Below are 15416 nucleotides of genomic sequence, written 5' to 3' on the forward strand. Positions count from 1 at the left end.
CCTTTGCTTTTTGATACACTTGCCTAAGCTCCTTTATTTCACATAGCACTGCTGCATGTCTTTGCTTTATCCTTTTTTCACCATGCTCTGTGCAATTTTGCCATAGATATCAATGTTTCATCTGCTGCTTTGGAGTTCTGCCTGCACAGATTCTTCTCCACACACACAGCAGTCAGATCTAGTATCTCCTGCATGCTCCATGCTGAAGCATGTTTACAATCCTGGTCTTCATGGTTTGGTGTGCTGCTTGGCTTGCCATGCTGTCCAAACAGGAAACAAAATTCAGACATTCCCAAGGTTTTCCTTGTACCTGGGGGTGCAGCAGAGTTGAAAGTGCAGGCCAGAGTGATCACTTTGGAATACTGTTGGAAATCTCCCAGAGGTCACAAATGTTGAATTGAATAGCACTGTGTCTACACGACCCCAAATTCAACATGGGATGGTCCTCCTCTCCTCTTTTCAAGTTGGAGCACAGCAGTTGATTTTAAAAGCCCTCAAGGTTAGTGAAAGAGCTTGTTGGTGTAGACACATTCATTATAACAGCATTTCCCAAATTGCATTGCATAGAACACTGGTGTTCCACACAATGTGAATAGATGTTCTGTGGAAAAATTTTGATGGTAGTGATATTTTTCCATCTAAATACTAAATATGAAATTGTGTGTATCCAAAATACTGAGGTATTTGAATATTATACTGCAGGTATATTAAAATTTATAATGCATTCATAATAGTGGAGTTGTTGTTACATGACTTATGCCAAAACAATCAGATTTTATTCGGATTGTCTCAACACGAGTCGTGTTCAGAGAAATCACATGATGCTGCCCCTGATATAAGGATCCAACTCTTCAGCATCATTCCTAATAGTAAGCAGATTTCTGATCCAAACCTGCAAAACCACTCTTCCCATTAAAAAACTGTCAGATGTTACTTACTTTTATTTTTCAGTCATCTTCTGTAAAAATAACAAATTTATAAAAACATAAAAATTTAAAAATATTTTCCATACCTAATTTGTTTCACGTTTCTTTTTCTTAAAAATATTTTTAAGTTTTAAGGATGAACAGTCCCTTTTTTTGAACAATATGGTCCTTTGTATTTTTGTACAAAAGAATAATACTAACCATTCTTCTTTCAGTTGTTATATTGATGTTTTGTTTTAGGTTTGTAATTTTTAATTTTTATATTTAATTATAGGGTTGCTAACTATGCTCCAGAATGTTAGTTACTCATTCAGATGATTTTCTCTTCTCATTTTTTTCTAAAATAAGACATCTAAAAAACCCTAACATTTTAAAATCCACTTTTGAGCGTTACATGTTTGCATGTTTGTGTTCTGTCAATATATTTCAAGCCCAAAAGTGTTCCTTGGCCGGATTAGTTTAGGAAATGCTGCATTATAAAATCAGTCTAACGCAACTAATCTTGATCTAGTCTCATAGCGTAGACCAGACTTTAGTATCCAAAAACTGGCCATTCAAATCCAATATGTAGTGGAAAAAATGCCCTGATTTTTCTATTCTAGGTTGAAGAGCTCTGTTTTATCTATCATGACAGATTGTCTGTAACCATGTCTGCTGCTAATAATGTGAATTCTAATTAGTTTATTACCACTTTTAAGGGTCTAGTATTCTAATTATTTCAGAACATACTGCTTACTTTACTGTAGAGGAAAGTATGCTTTGTCTTACATGATGCATACAAAATATTTTTTTTTAGAAAAGCTGTTATTCAAAGGATATCTTTTCATTGCTGCTGGTTGTGCATGACAGGAATCACTGAATATAAATGCCAGAACCCAAAAGAACTGAATATGTTTTTGAAAAGTGGAAGCAAGAGATGTTCACAGTTCCAGATCAATACTTTAAATAGAAAAGTGTTTAATAAGATAGCCTTTTTCTAGGCAGAAATATGTAGCTTAGGTAGGCCCCAGAGGTTAGGTTAGTTCATTTAGACAAAGTTGCCTACCATCAGTGTGTCGTGAATAAAAAAAAAAAAAAAAAAAAGCTGAATCCTTCTTAGGGAGTGTGTAACATTTGCTCTACACCAGTAACACTGAAATTGTTTCAAACAGCAAATGTGGAAAATGTGATGTTTGTCATAATTTTAAAATAAAGGTAATAAAGTTTTAAAATGATGATGTTCATCATAACTTTGGACTGATAGGCAATAGTAGGTTGACTTTTAAGCACTTTTTCAGTTGCAGTGGATATGGTGGCCATACAGTATAACAAATTCAAGTTGTTCATTGAAGAGATTTATTTCTAAAAGTGAAGGAACATATATTGTTAGTGGAGTTGTTTAGACTAAATGGAAAATTAACCAGAATTAATCATACCAAGGCCAGGAGAGAGAGATTTTTCTGAGGAGTGATCTGTTTGTCACTGTTCTGTCTCTATTAATAGAGCTTTTTATTTTGAGACAGTGAGTGATGCTTAAGAAGTTTGAATGTTAAGGTTAACTTTTTATGATTATTTCAGTTCCTTATAAAAATATATAGCTCTATATTGTGCCTTTGTAAATAGTCCTTTCAGTATATATTCTAATTATGTGGTGTGTCTACATTTGGAGTGGAAGGTGGTGAGGTTTGTGGTAGTGTTTAATTTCTGGGGGAGTTCATTTCATGCTCTTGAACTGGCCCCTAATAAATAGGGTGACCATATGTCCTTGTCCCAGGTACGGGAGAGGGAGATATGATGGGGAGGAGGGGCTCCTTCCTGCTCCACCAAGCCCTGGGGAGCCACGAAGGAGGCGGCAGCTGCCAGTCCTCCCTGGGAGCCTGGAGAAGTGACAGCTGCGGGTGCTCCCCAGGAGCTCCGGGAAAGCAGCAGCCACTGGGAGCCCTGGGAAAGTGGCAGCCATTGGCACTCCCTGGGAAACCTGGGGAAGTAGCATCTGCCAGGAGCCCCAGGGAAATGGCAGCCGCCGGTGCTCCTCAGGAGCTCCAGAGAAGCAGCAGCTGCTGGCACTCTCCGAGCCCCAGGGAAGCAGCAGGGGCGTGGTTGGACCCAAATACGGAACAGTTAGTTCCTATTAAAAAAAAAAAGTCAGGATGCCTTTTTGGCATCCCAAATAAGGGACTGGACCGTCCTGACTAATATGGGATGGATGGTCACTTTGCTAATAAAGCTCTGTCTCTTGCATAAATGAGTTTTACACTTGTGATTGAAAGTTTCATTGTGGCTGAGGAGGAAACTTGTCAACCAAGAGCTTTATGCTGGATCTTCAGGCTTTTTTTTTATTTAAAAAAAAAAAAGCGATGTAGTGCACAGGAGATGAAGTATCTAGAAGAGAAGGACAAAGATACTGGACTTGATTGACTGTTCTATGGTACGGCAAAGCACAGATCAGAAGGCCGATTTGGTGTGCTCAGAGCAGCCTGGGTTGCTGAGGAAAACAGACTACAGCATCTGTGACCAAACGTGGTTTATTCTTTCAATTAAAGGATACTCCATCATGGCTGCAATCTCATCAGAGTGTTTTACTATACCTCTGAGCATAACTTCTGTCTTTCTTGGGTTTACTGTCAATCATCTATTCTTCATCTATAATCTGATCTAACCTAAACACTTGAGGTATCATGGTGGAAGTTATATCATCCTATATAGTTAAGAATAAGTAGTGTCATGTCATCAGCATAGTATTGGCATTTGAGTTTGTGATCTGATCAGATCATCTGGTTTATGCATACATGTGGGGATTGGGCTTGATGGCTTCTTAATGTGCCTGCCAGTACTATATTTCTGAGAATCTATGAAAAGCAAGCTTCTGTTTGTTTTTGGAGATGCTTCTTTTCTTCACTTTCTCTTTTAGTATTTTTTTTTAATTTCAGAGAATAAAATCTCTTGAGATTGATTTACATGGGTATATCAGAAATTTAACGTACAAAATATTTTATGCCATCATATGGAATCATAGACATTGAAATACTACCAAATCAACATGGATCTGCAAGTATATGTGGAAATTATGTCCATTTTGGTGACCATGCTTCAAAAAAAGTGTCAAAAATTGGAGGAGTTTCAGAAAAGAGTTACAAGAATAATTAAAGGTATAGAAAACCTGCTTGGCAATAAGATACTTAAGAATTTGTCTTTTTAGCTCATCAGAGAGAATTAATAGCTTGCTTGATTGAATTCTGTGAATACCATGGGAAGAAAGATTGTGAGAGTAGTAAGTTCTTTAATCGAGCAGGCAAAGATGTAACATGATCCAAAACTTGGAAGTTGAAGCTAGAGAAATTCAAACAGCAAACCAAGTACAGTAAACCCTCAAAATACTCAGCTTCAAGTTGTGCATTACTCAGTTTTAACATGAGTTCAGCACAACATGAAGCTGCTCTGTGACTGTCAGCCTGCCTAACTGCCTGCAGCTGCCGGCAGCTAGGCAGGCTAAGAAACCTTTCTCCCTGCCTTCCTCTAGCCATGCAGCTGTCAGCCTGACAGCCGTGCCACTGGGGGAAGGCAGGGAGAAGGCTTTTAGCCTGCCTAGCTGACCACAGCTGGCATGAGCTGGTCAGTTTCCCAGGTCCTACAAGCAGTGGGGAGCTGGGAACCAGGCTGCCCTCTGGTTCCCAGTTCCCTGGAACTCTGGGAGCCAAGGTATTGACCAGCCCAGGTGGACTGGTCAGTTTCTGAGCTCCTGGAAGCCGGGAAACAGGTGGCAGCTCATTTCCCACCACCACTTGTGCGAAAATTTGAGTTACCCAGGGATTGCAAGAATGCAACCCCTGCATAACTGGCGAGTTTACTCTATGCATTTTTAAGTGAGGATGATTAACTATTGAAACTATATCCCAAAGGCTGTTATGGATTCTTCATTCTCTGAAGTCTGTAAATCATGACTGATGTCTTTCTAACAATATGCAGAAGCTCAGCGAGAAGTTCTGGGCTTGATGTAGGAATTGATAGGTATAATTCTGCAGTCTGTATTAGACAAGATGTCGGAGCATTTGATCCTGATGGTCTCTTCTGGTCTTAAAATCTATAAATTACACAATTTTAGGCATGGGATAGCTTTTAGAATGTATATACTGATAACTATCAGAATGGAATTTTATAGTAATGGCACATATGTGTATTGCTGCCATACCACATGATACTATCATTCTAAAAAGGGTCAGTAGGTTGGCAGACCTCAAAGGAACACTGCAGTCTGATGAAAGTGTTATCTGTGGTTCAGTATGCTACTCTGAGTCAGTCTTGCACCAGGGGCATAGGGAGGTGTTGAAGATGTTGTGCTATTGGCAAAGTTTCATCTTTCAGGTGAGACATGAAGTAAAGGTCTTTATCACTTGTGCTTAAACTCCACTTCAGTTTCATTTGGATATGGTAATCTTCATTCCATAAACTGCTGCTTAATGTCACTGTGCCCTATTAAAACCATTGCCTTACTTCACTGTGTTAAGTAAGTGGTGGAAGAAGTGATCCCATACATTTTTACCCACCTCACAAATCCGTTGTGAGACTTGCTTAGTTAGCATTTGTCAAGCCATTTAAAGTTTTCAATTGAAAGGAGCTACAGGAGTGCAAAGTCATTTTATTACTTATTGTATTATATATGGATTATAAAGGCTATGAAATGTTTCATAATGGTGTATTGAACAATCCATCTAGTACATTATTATGACTTTATTGAGTCCTTCGGAAATTAAATTACTCTTCTCCAAACAAACAGTTGTTAACCACTGTATTGTGCCATTTTTGTACCATTCAAAAATTATAAATAATTTGGAATAAAACCCATATCTGGTGTAATTTGACTTAAGTGGAACTAAACTGATTTATGCTAAGAAACTGGACGCAAATATATTTATAACCTCCTGTCTTACATTCTGTTCAGAATAATCCAAAAGCTCTTCTTGTGGTGACATGATCAAATCATTTATTTTTATTAGATTTTTGTGATAGTGTTTTCTTGAAAGTTCTTCATTATTTGATTTGCATAATTTACTGAAATGATGATCAAGTAGAAACATTCATTTCTTAGTGTTAGTTCTCTGTGACTTGCCCTAGATACTCAAAATCCATTTATTATACTGCTTCTGATCCTTTTGCATTTTCTATTCCATATGTAATATATATTGTTTTTTAAGGACTGTATTTGCATAAAATTGGGGATGAAAATAAGCAGTCATCCCACTAAGAGGGAACTAGATATATCAGCTGGAAAATATTGCTCAGTGATACTGGGAAATATGGAAACATTTTATTAGAGTATATTCTTCTTCAAAATTTAAGATTTCAGTCTCTAAATCTGAATGTTAATGGGTGATGCGTTACCATACTGGAAAGAACCACTGACTTATCTAGTTGACGTATCCTCTCTCTGAAATTAGTGGTGGTAAATGCTTCAGTGTGGAGGGTGTGAAACTGCCACAATGTAATTTAAATATCTTGGAAGGAAATTTCTTGCCAACCCCCATTTGATGATGAGTTTATAAACTGGAGCATGGGGATTAATACACTTGGTAATTTTATTTTAGCTCCTTTAATATCTAGCACTAGCACCAAATGCTGCTTTTTTAAAATAGTTCTCAGTAAAATGTGCCACCATTCATAACAGTATTTTTGATATATAGCTATTGTCATCTGTGACTTTACAGTGATTTACTAGAGCAAAGTGAACTTGGTGGTCTAATAAGTGTGACTATGGTTTAATTTCCTTGATTGTTGATCCTTTTGATTAAAGACTGTAACAGTAGACTAAACATAATTTTATGAGTTCTATATTTTTCTTCTGCGTGATCTAACCCATATTTTTATGCTCTGTTTTAGGTTGTGGACTATATCATCCCACCCTTAGTTTCTTTGGTCCATAGTCAGAATGGTAAGTATATGGCCACATGAACTGAAATTTCCATGAATTCCACATTTTGTTTTAATTAGACTTCCGTGTGGTCACATTCTTGGCACATTTATTTTCAAGTGGAATGGAGCCTCTTCAGCTTGCGGTTGCTTTCAGAAACCACATCACTGCTTGTGAGCCACGAGGTCATGGCTGAGGGGAAAGAGGAGAGTCTTGACTCAAACAACAAGCTTCTGTGTCTCATTAAAGATTCATTGCTGCCCCAGTAAGTACAGTACTGCTGCTTAAAGGGGAATAATTTGATTTGCAATCCATTTTTACTGTATGTTTGCTTTAAGTACCTTTTGATTCAAATAGCAAAAGTAAACTAGTAGTAAATAATAATGAACTGGTGTCACAATTTTTTCTGCCAGATGTTTGCCTATCAGATCCATTCAGTACTTGAACTGATTTAGCACATAAGACTTGGGACTTCCCTGCAGTGGGGGCAAGCTGGTGCTCCAGCCATTCAGTGGCCGTGTCTACACTAGCCAAAAACTTTGAAATGGCCATGCAAATGGCCATTTCGAAGTTTACTAATGAAGCGCTGAAATGTATATTCAGCGCTTCATTAGCATGTGGGTGGCTGCAGCACTTCGAAATTTGCGCGGCTCGCCACTGCGTGGCTCATCCAGACGGGGCTCCTTTTTGAAAGGACCCTGCCTACTTCGAAGTCCCCTTATTCCTATGAGCAGATGGGAATAAGGGGACTTCGAAGTAGGCGGGGTCCTTTCAAAAAGGAGCCCCGTCTGGGCGAGCCGCGTCAATTTCGAAGTGCCGCGGCCGCCCGCAAGCTAATGAAGCGCTGAATATGTATTTCACGCTTCATTAGTAAACTTCGAAATGGCCATCTGCATGGCCATTTCAAAGTTTTTGGCTAGTGTAGACATAGCCAGTGAGTCTCTGAGCCTCTTCACCCCCTTACATGGCTAGAATGTGAGCGCTGACTCCCCACTGAGAAAGTGGCTCTGTGTGCTTCTGTTCCCCGTGCTCCCCAGCTGTGGAAACAGCAGCACAGGAAGCACTTATATGCAGGCTCTACCCCCGTCACTCCCATTGTCCAGGATTCATAGCCAATGGAAGTGGTGGGGTGTGCCTGCAAGCACAGGGCAGCATGGAATCACCTGTGCCCCCCAGGAGCTGTGCCAGGTAGGCACCCAAACCCCTGTTACTTCCTGCCCAGACCGTGAACTCCCATCCCCCACCTGCTCCCTGGCAGCCCCTTTCCAAACACTGAATCTCTCATTTTTGCCCCGCCCCGAACCTAGGTTGGGGTCACAAATTCTACTAGCCTTAGGCTCCCAGAAGAATTAATCATGCCCAAGGAGGAAGCCCTGAGCCTCAGAGTGTGAGGAGAACTCTGGGGCCCCGAGTTTCACTAATGAAGTGATCATCTCTCTTTTATCCCTGTCTCCCTTTTCAGTTGTGGGCCACGTCAGTGGGGAGGTTTGTCTGTTTTTTTTGTTTTGTTTTTTTTTAAACTCGTGTGTGGTGCTCAACTGATTTTTCTTCTGTGGGTCAGTGTCCCCCAACCCAAAAAAAGATTCCCCATCCCTGATGTAGTGTCAGCGCTGCCCCAATCTGCCCCCGCCCGCTACCATGCCACCAGTGCTGGCTGGGGATGAAGATGTATACTACCTCTTCCTTGCAGATGTGTTTTGCAAGCCAGCGTATGTTGCTCTCTGTATATGACTTTATTAATTGGGTGACCATGTCTGAGTTTGTAGACAAGTTGCTAGAAGCCTTCAAGAGTTCAAGGCATTTGCTGAAACAGATGGTACAGTAACCAAGATGAATTTACAGTCAGCTCTAGACCTGGTGAATACCTCAGCCAGAATTATAGCATTGGATGTTACCAGAAAGAGATTCCTCCCGGTTGCTGAATTCAGGCATTTTACCTGAGGGGCAGCAGACCATTGAGGACTTAACTTTTGTTAGCTGTGGATGTGGGGTTTTTTCTTGTTTTGTTTTTTGTTTTGAAAAGCCCAATGAGACCCTGCACTCTTTTATGGATTCCCTAGTTACCTTGTGTTTCTTGGGAATTTATATGCCAACTGTACAGGGATACCACTCTTGCAGTTAGCAGCAATACTGTTCTCAGCATTTCTTTGGGCAGTCCTTCTGTCCAGTAAGGCAATGGGACTACCTCAGGAAGGGGCATGGATCCCAGAGGTGAAGGTATGCTGATTCCTGGTTTAGCCATCCAGCTCATCCTCCTCGTCCTCTAACATCCAGCAAACCTTCATTTTAACTTGTGTGTCCAGGCCAGTGATCCAGTGGTGACCCATCCTTTTCCCCGCATGGGAAATTGACGCTCCAGCATGCTTGTCTTCCAGTTCTGATCATCTCACTGGCCATTCTTGCACTGAAATTGTATCATGTCAAGTTTATTCTCACTCCTCCGGCATGGCCTAGGAGGTGATTGTTTTCTGACCTCCTTGCATTTTGGTCCAGCCTCTCGTATCATTTTTTCTCTTTGCACTGGCCATCTGTCTTACTACCACAGTCAGATTCACATTCAGCACCCATCTCCCTGCATTGCACAGCATGGATGCTTCCTGTTAGATGAGCAGGGAGTGACCTTCGCAGGTGGACCAGCACGTCTTGCTTAATAATAGAAAGCCCGTCACCAGAGCAGCCTATTTGGCTGAATGGAAACAGTTTTGGATGTGGTTGTGAGCCTGGGGAGTTCAAACAAACCTGCTTGTATCCAGGACAGCCTGTTACACCTTCAGTTTTCCGATTTTGCATTTACTTAGTTGAGAGCACACTTGGTGACATTTTTGGCATTTCACCCACCCATCCATGGGAAATAATTATTTTAAACTCCAGGATAATAAGCTTGAAAGGAGTCTTTCAGCTCCATTTCAGTCTTACAAACTAAGAGCCTTGCTATTCAATTGTATGGAAAAGGGGGATTTAAAAATTTAATTTCTGCTGACTTCATTTTAAAGGGAACTCTGCCTGGCCTACTCAGTGTGTGCAACTGAAGTCTGCAAAAGTCTGCTTACATTCAATTGATAAAAGTGTGAGATTGTCCCAGGTGGTAGAATTTTGTTTTATATGTCTGAAATGCAAAAAGCAGCATTAGAGAAATGGAGTATTGGCAAAGTAAAATAATTTTCTTTTCATGGGCTATATATACATATGGCATACTTTTCTGGAGTCTAAGAATAGTAATTTTAGTTTAGGAATATTAGTATGTTTACCGATCGGCATGTTTTGTTTTCATTTGTTTGTTTTTCGTGCCTACTATTCATTGAGTGGAATGTTTTCATTTCTTTCAATGAAGGATTTTACTTCTCCTGAGTATTGCCTCTGGAGGCTTTCTAAAAATTGGCATCACATTAGCTGTTTGCCAGACACCAGGTGCAGAACCTGATTTAAATGATAGACTATATGCCATACTTAGTAGTTCTGCAATTTTGTGTTTGAGTTTCTTCACAGATCTTGGATGAATGCCATCGGGTGCTTGGGACTTATTACTATTTATCAGTTTGTTCCAAAACCTCCTCTGTTATCAACTCAGTCTGGGATGGTTCCTCAGATTTATCACCTAAAAAGAATGCTTCGGATGTGACCATCCATAACCTGTAGTGTGAGACCAATGTCACCAACAGAAAACTTTTGGAAATACAGATTAAACCTGTGTAGTTTGGCACGCTTGGGATCTGACCAGTGCCAAATGAGAGAATTTGCCAGAATACAGGAGATCAGTATTGTCCAGCAGCATTACCAATGCTTCCACTGGTTACTGGGCTCTTAGAAGACATTTAGGGGTAAATTACAAGCTAAATAATAGCATGGAACACTCAGAGCCAGGACTTGTGGCTGTAAACAAACTTTATGGGACCACGGGGAACTTGTCCACATACATAAGTGGTCGTCTGACTAATTAAAATCATGCTGGATTACAAATGTTGCTGGAAAAGAGAGTTCCAGATTAGAGAGGTTCAGTCTGTACTACACTATACAAGGATGATTGAAATGGCTTGTATTAAATAAAAACTGATCTGAACTTTTCTCAAACTCTACTCACACCAAACCGTTTTCTTTTATGAACATGTTTTTAATCTTTTAAAATACAGAAAATAATATTTCTTGTTTATAGCTTCTGCTGCAGTGCATGCTTCCTGGTTTTGATTGAGATCTAATGTGCTCAAATGTGATTAAGCTGATTGTTCTTGCCAGATTTCTAACCTGGTTTTCCGAACTCAACCCTTGCATCATTATGATAGGGAGGAGTTAATGTTTAGAATTTTTAGTGTCTAAAGGACCCCAAGCTACGACCCCTCTGGTTCCCCAACCCCATTTATATGTAAAAAAGATAGCATTATAGTTCTACTAGCTTCGAGCTGAAATTTACCAAGTAACTATTTTGATTTCTAAAAAAGAACTGAGTTGTATTAGTAATGGCTTAAGAGAAGAGATGCTTGTTCTATGTATAGAAGGTACAGCACTGAAATGTATATGATTCATAACCCTATGTACTACTCCAGAAATAGTTTATCATAATTGCCTCAAAACGAATGTTCATTTTAGCACTTGTGGGTTTTGTGTTGTATGGTATTTGGGTCAATGAATCACTTGGCTATAGAGTTGTTTAGTGCACCAAAATGTCTTGCCCTAAATAAACAAAGCAGCAGAAATGTAGCACTTTAAAGACTAACAAAATGATTTATTCAGTGATGAGCTTTCATGGAGCAGACCCACTTCTGCAGATCAATCTCATTTCCAGCACAGACTGATATATATCAGTACAGAGGACCAAAAAGAAAAAAAAAATAGCAATAAAGACTGACAAATTAAATAGGATTGAAGGAAGGGGGTGAAAGGTTTGGGGGGATGTTAATTGTGCTGTCTGCGGTAATTACAAGCGTCAAAGGAAAGGAAGCAGTCCTTGTAATGCATGAGGTAGTTGATTTCTCTATTCATACCACGTGTCAATGTGTCAAATTTGAATATGTACTCTAACTCAGAATATCAACTGCCTCATGCATTACAAGGACTGCTTTCCTTCCTTTGATGCTTGTAATTATCTCAGACAGGACAATTAACATCCCCCCAATTTCTCACCCCCTTCCTCTTTTACCCTATTTAATTTGGCAGTTTTTATTGCATTTTTTTTCTTTTTGGTCATCTGTACTTATAAATGTCAGTCTGTACTGGAAATGAGATTGATCTGAAGAAGTGGGTCTGTCCCACGAAAGCTCATCACCGAATAAATCATTTTGTTAATCTTTAAAGTGCTACATTTCTGCTGCTTTGTTTTGTTGGTGTACAGACTAACACAGCTACCTCTCTGTTACTATTACCCTAAGTAGTCTTATGTTATCTTTGGGGAAGAAACTCCAGAATTTTCAGTAAAAACAAGTAACATTTTATTGAACATATGGGACATTAGAAGGTCAAATAAATAAAATGGTAATCATTTGCTTTTTAGAAAAGGTGATTTTAGGTGATTTAAATCAATTAATTTAAACCAAGTTACCAAAAAAACAAAAAACCCTGGCTGCACTTAGAGTGAATTAAATGTTGGAATAAGCCCCTACGAACTCACTGGCACTTCTGTTTTTAAGAAAACAAAAATAGCATGGGATTCCCTTGGAATAGCTGAGCTATGCTGAAGTAAAATAGGGAATAGATTTATGGCATCAGCGTTGTCGTCTGTGACTACGATGTCCCAAAATGAGGGGAATGTATTATAAGAAAATAATACCAAGCGACAACTGACACGATTTCTCTTATTGCAGCCTTGTGTATTGTACACTTGAGTGATAAATTCTAAACTTAGTCAATTATTAAACAAGCCATAAGGGTTAGCTAAGCTAAACCATTTTTTCTAGCAACATTGAACATGGGAAGTAGCTTGGGAATTTACCTGTCAAATCACGTTTATACTAAAAGGCACAGAAAGCATCTTGGAGAATGGTCTATTGCAAAGTGCATTATTGAATTTACTAACCCATTGATATACTTAGCCATAGCCACATCTTTATCCACATTATTTTCTCCCAATAAGCAGTTCTCCTCTAACGTTTCATCTTTGCAGCTAGACTCTGCATCATCATCTTGCACTACTTACCTAGCTTGTTTTCTTTTTTTACCCAGGGAATAAATTTCCTCCAAATATTACTTGTCAGGGTATCTCTTAAGCTCAAAAGCTGTGTGTGCACTGAATAATGTCTTCCCTTTTTCTTTACAGTCCACTCCACTGTTCCTTTCTATGCTGCCTTGGTCCTTTTGTATATATTATCTCTCTGTCTTTAAAACAATGTCTTAACTAACGCCTCTGCCATGCTTGGTCAAGGTCCACCATCAAATAAGCACAGAACAAAAACAAACCTATTCTGCTCATGTCATTTTTGCCCATTTTACTTTTTAGACTGTTGAGAAACAGAAATTGAAAGCCTAGAATTTTCAGCAAGTAAGAGCTAGTAGTTCGTCTGGACAGGTTGGAGCCATTAATCGTTTTTTATGAGACCACATATGTAGCATGTTTGTGATGAGATGTAATTGCAACTGTTACTGTTAAATGACAAATTTAATATTTTATTGATTATTGTAAAAAATTCTAATTTAAGTAAAAAAAGATGTAAATAAAAATCTGATTTTTTACTTTTTAATCATCGATTATCCACCCTGTTTTTCAATAATATATCTTTTCTGTTGACATTAATAAGTTATCAAGTACCACACTTATAAGCATGAATTTGTGTGTTGTATGTACATGTTTGTAAGCATTTATGCCTAACATTAGGCTTCTGTATTAACTCTTCTCCATTTTTGAGACCTAAATCCATGTTTGGTGCAATAAAGTCAGGCTTTTGAGAGCTAATTTAAGTGACTATTTTTAGAGATTGGGTCCTATGTCACTAGTGAATTAAGATATTTTTTCCTCTTATGAAAGAAAAAGAACATTATTAATCACAAAAGAGAAAGTGTATTTTAATTCAGGTATTGCAGTTCTATTAATTGGAAAGTATAAGCTTGAATTAACTGATACCAAGTTTTAATAACAACTCTGAGCTAAAGTGTAAGACAGCAGTTTAAGTTTCTGTTATTTCTTCTCCAAGATGTCATGGACTTGGAATATAACATGACTAGCATGCTTAGTTTAGAGTCAAGTACCAATGATATATAGCTCACAGCAAGCCCTGCCCTGCTCACATTTTTACTGTATGAAATGGGACTACTTTAACATGCATCAGTGAACTTTTAACACATGCTAGTAAGTTTCACACCGAGGAATGAGTGTATCATGCGTTGAATGCTCACTAGAATTTACATCTCTCTGGTGCAGATTAGTGCACTATGTATACAAGCACTTTGGAGTGCATTTTTCTCTCAGGAAAGTCTCAGAGATGCTGATATAACCAGTGATATTTGTTGGTAATGTTGCATTTTATCCTTTAACAGATCACTTTAAAGCCTATGCAATGTGACCATATTTTAGTGCCAAAACATGGCAGTCTAACAGATAAGTCTTTCTCCTACACATCCCCTCATTTTTCCCTTTAAATTTGTCAGGCTTTGATAAATCAAGAATTGTCTCTTCTGTTGTCTTTATTACTTCCATATGTCTTAATCGACTTTCCGAGAAGAAGCACTTATCAATGAAAGGTGCTGTGTTTGAGTAGAATGAGTCTCTTACTCTTGTAGCTTATTTTATCTCTTCTCTTCCTTGTTATCTCATCCTGTTATTTTCCAGGTATCCTTTTCATTAAAACAAACAAACAAGAAATAAAAATATCTTTTTAATGCTCTGGTAAATCAGATATGTTTATCTTGCTAGAAGTAGCAGTATCCATGGTGATATTCTGCATTATATTTCCTCTTTAGTAGGCTTTTGGTTAGTAGACATGTTGCATTAGTCTTTTTGAAGTTTTCTTCCTTGTACCTATATACTGCTCTGAAGAGGCTATTCATGTTTACCTTTTAATTTATTTGCTTGTAAACTGGATCAGATATTTCATCCAGATTTGCAGTTCTTATCTGTGTACTATATCTGCTTGTGTGTTAAGTACATCTTCATTTGTCTTTAGAAAATTAATGAAAAAGCAAGCTATGGGGGCAAAGAGTGGGTTTTGGGTAGACACTAATACTCATGTCACTCACCCCCACTACATGGTATTTTTGGATTAATAAAACCTGATTAGAGTTGTTTTAAAATGGAAAAAAATAAAATCATTTGGTTACATATGGTCCATAATATGATATTTCTGAGATCCTGCTAGCCCTTGTACGTTTTATCATTTTCAAGATTTGTTGTGTAAAATGAGTTGTGGGTTGGGTTTTTTTTTGTCATTTTACTGCTGGCCTTTTGAAAAAGTAGATATACATATTACTAAAGGACCCATTTATTAGTACTGGTTTTCTTTCTTTGTTTTTTATTCCCATAACCTGAGATTAATTGTGTGAAGTTCCACTTTAGAACTATCATATCCAAGTAGCAATCTTATTTAAAGTTTTATATACAGTTCCAAAGAATTGGTCAGCATGCAAACGAAGCATAATTTTAAAGCCTGACCTGAACATGATTAGGCCAAGTTGACCCAAATCTTGGA

The 15416-nt window shown here is 38.4% G+C and overlaps 1 protein-coding gene across 3 annotated transcripts in view; it reads left to right on the plus strand.

Annotated features, from left to right (window-relative positions):
* ULK4 (unc-51 like kinase 4) overlaps nucleotides 1-15416 on the plus strand; it is a 460156-nt gene that overhangs the window by 169872 nt on the left and 274868 nt on the right. For all 3 annotated transcript variants that reach the window (XM_074988237.1, XM_074988236.1, XM_074988238.1), the window contains 2 exons: nucleotides 6780-6831; nucleotides 6931-7075. In XM_074988237.1, the coding sequence (XP_074844338.1) occupies nucleotides 6780-6831; nucleotides 6931-7075 (197 nt within the window). The remainder of the gene's footprint in view (nucleotides 1-6779; nucleotides 6832-6930; nucleotides 7076-15416) is intronic.

The sequence above is a fragment of the Carettochelys insculpta genome, chromosome 2 (assembly GCF_033958435.1).
Source record: "Carettochelys insculpta isolate YL-2023 chromosome 2, ASM3395843v1, whole genome shotgun sequence".
In the NCBI taxonomy this organism is placed as follows: Eukaryota; Metazoa; Chordata; order Testudines; family Carettochelyidae; genus Carettochelys; species Carettochelys insculpta.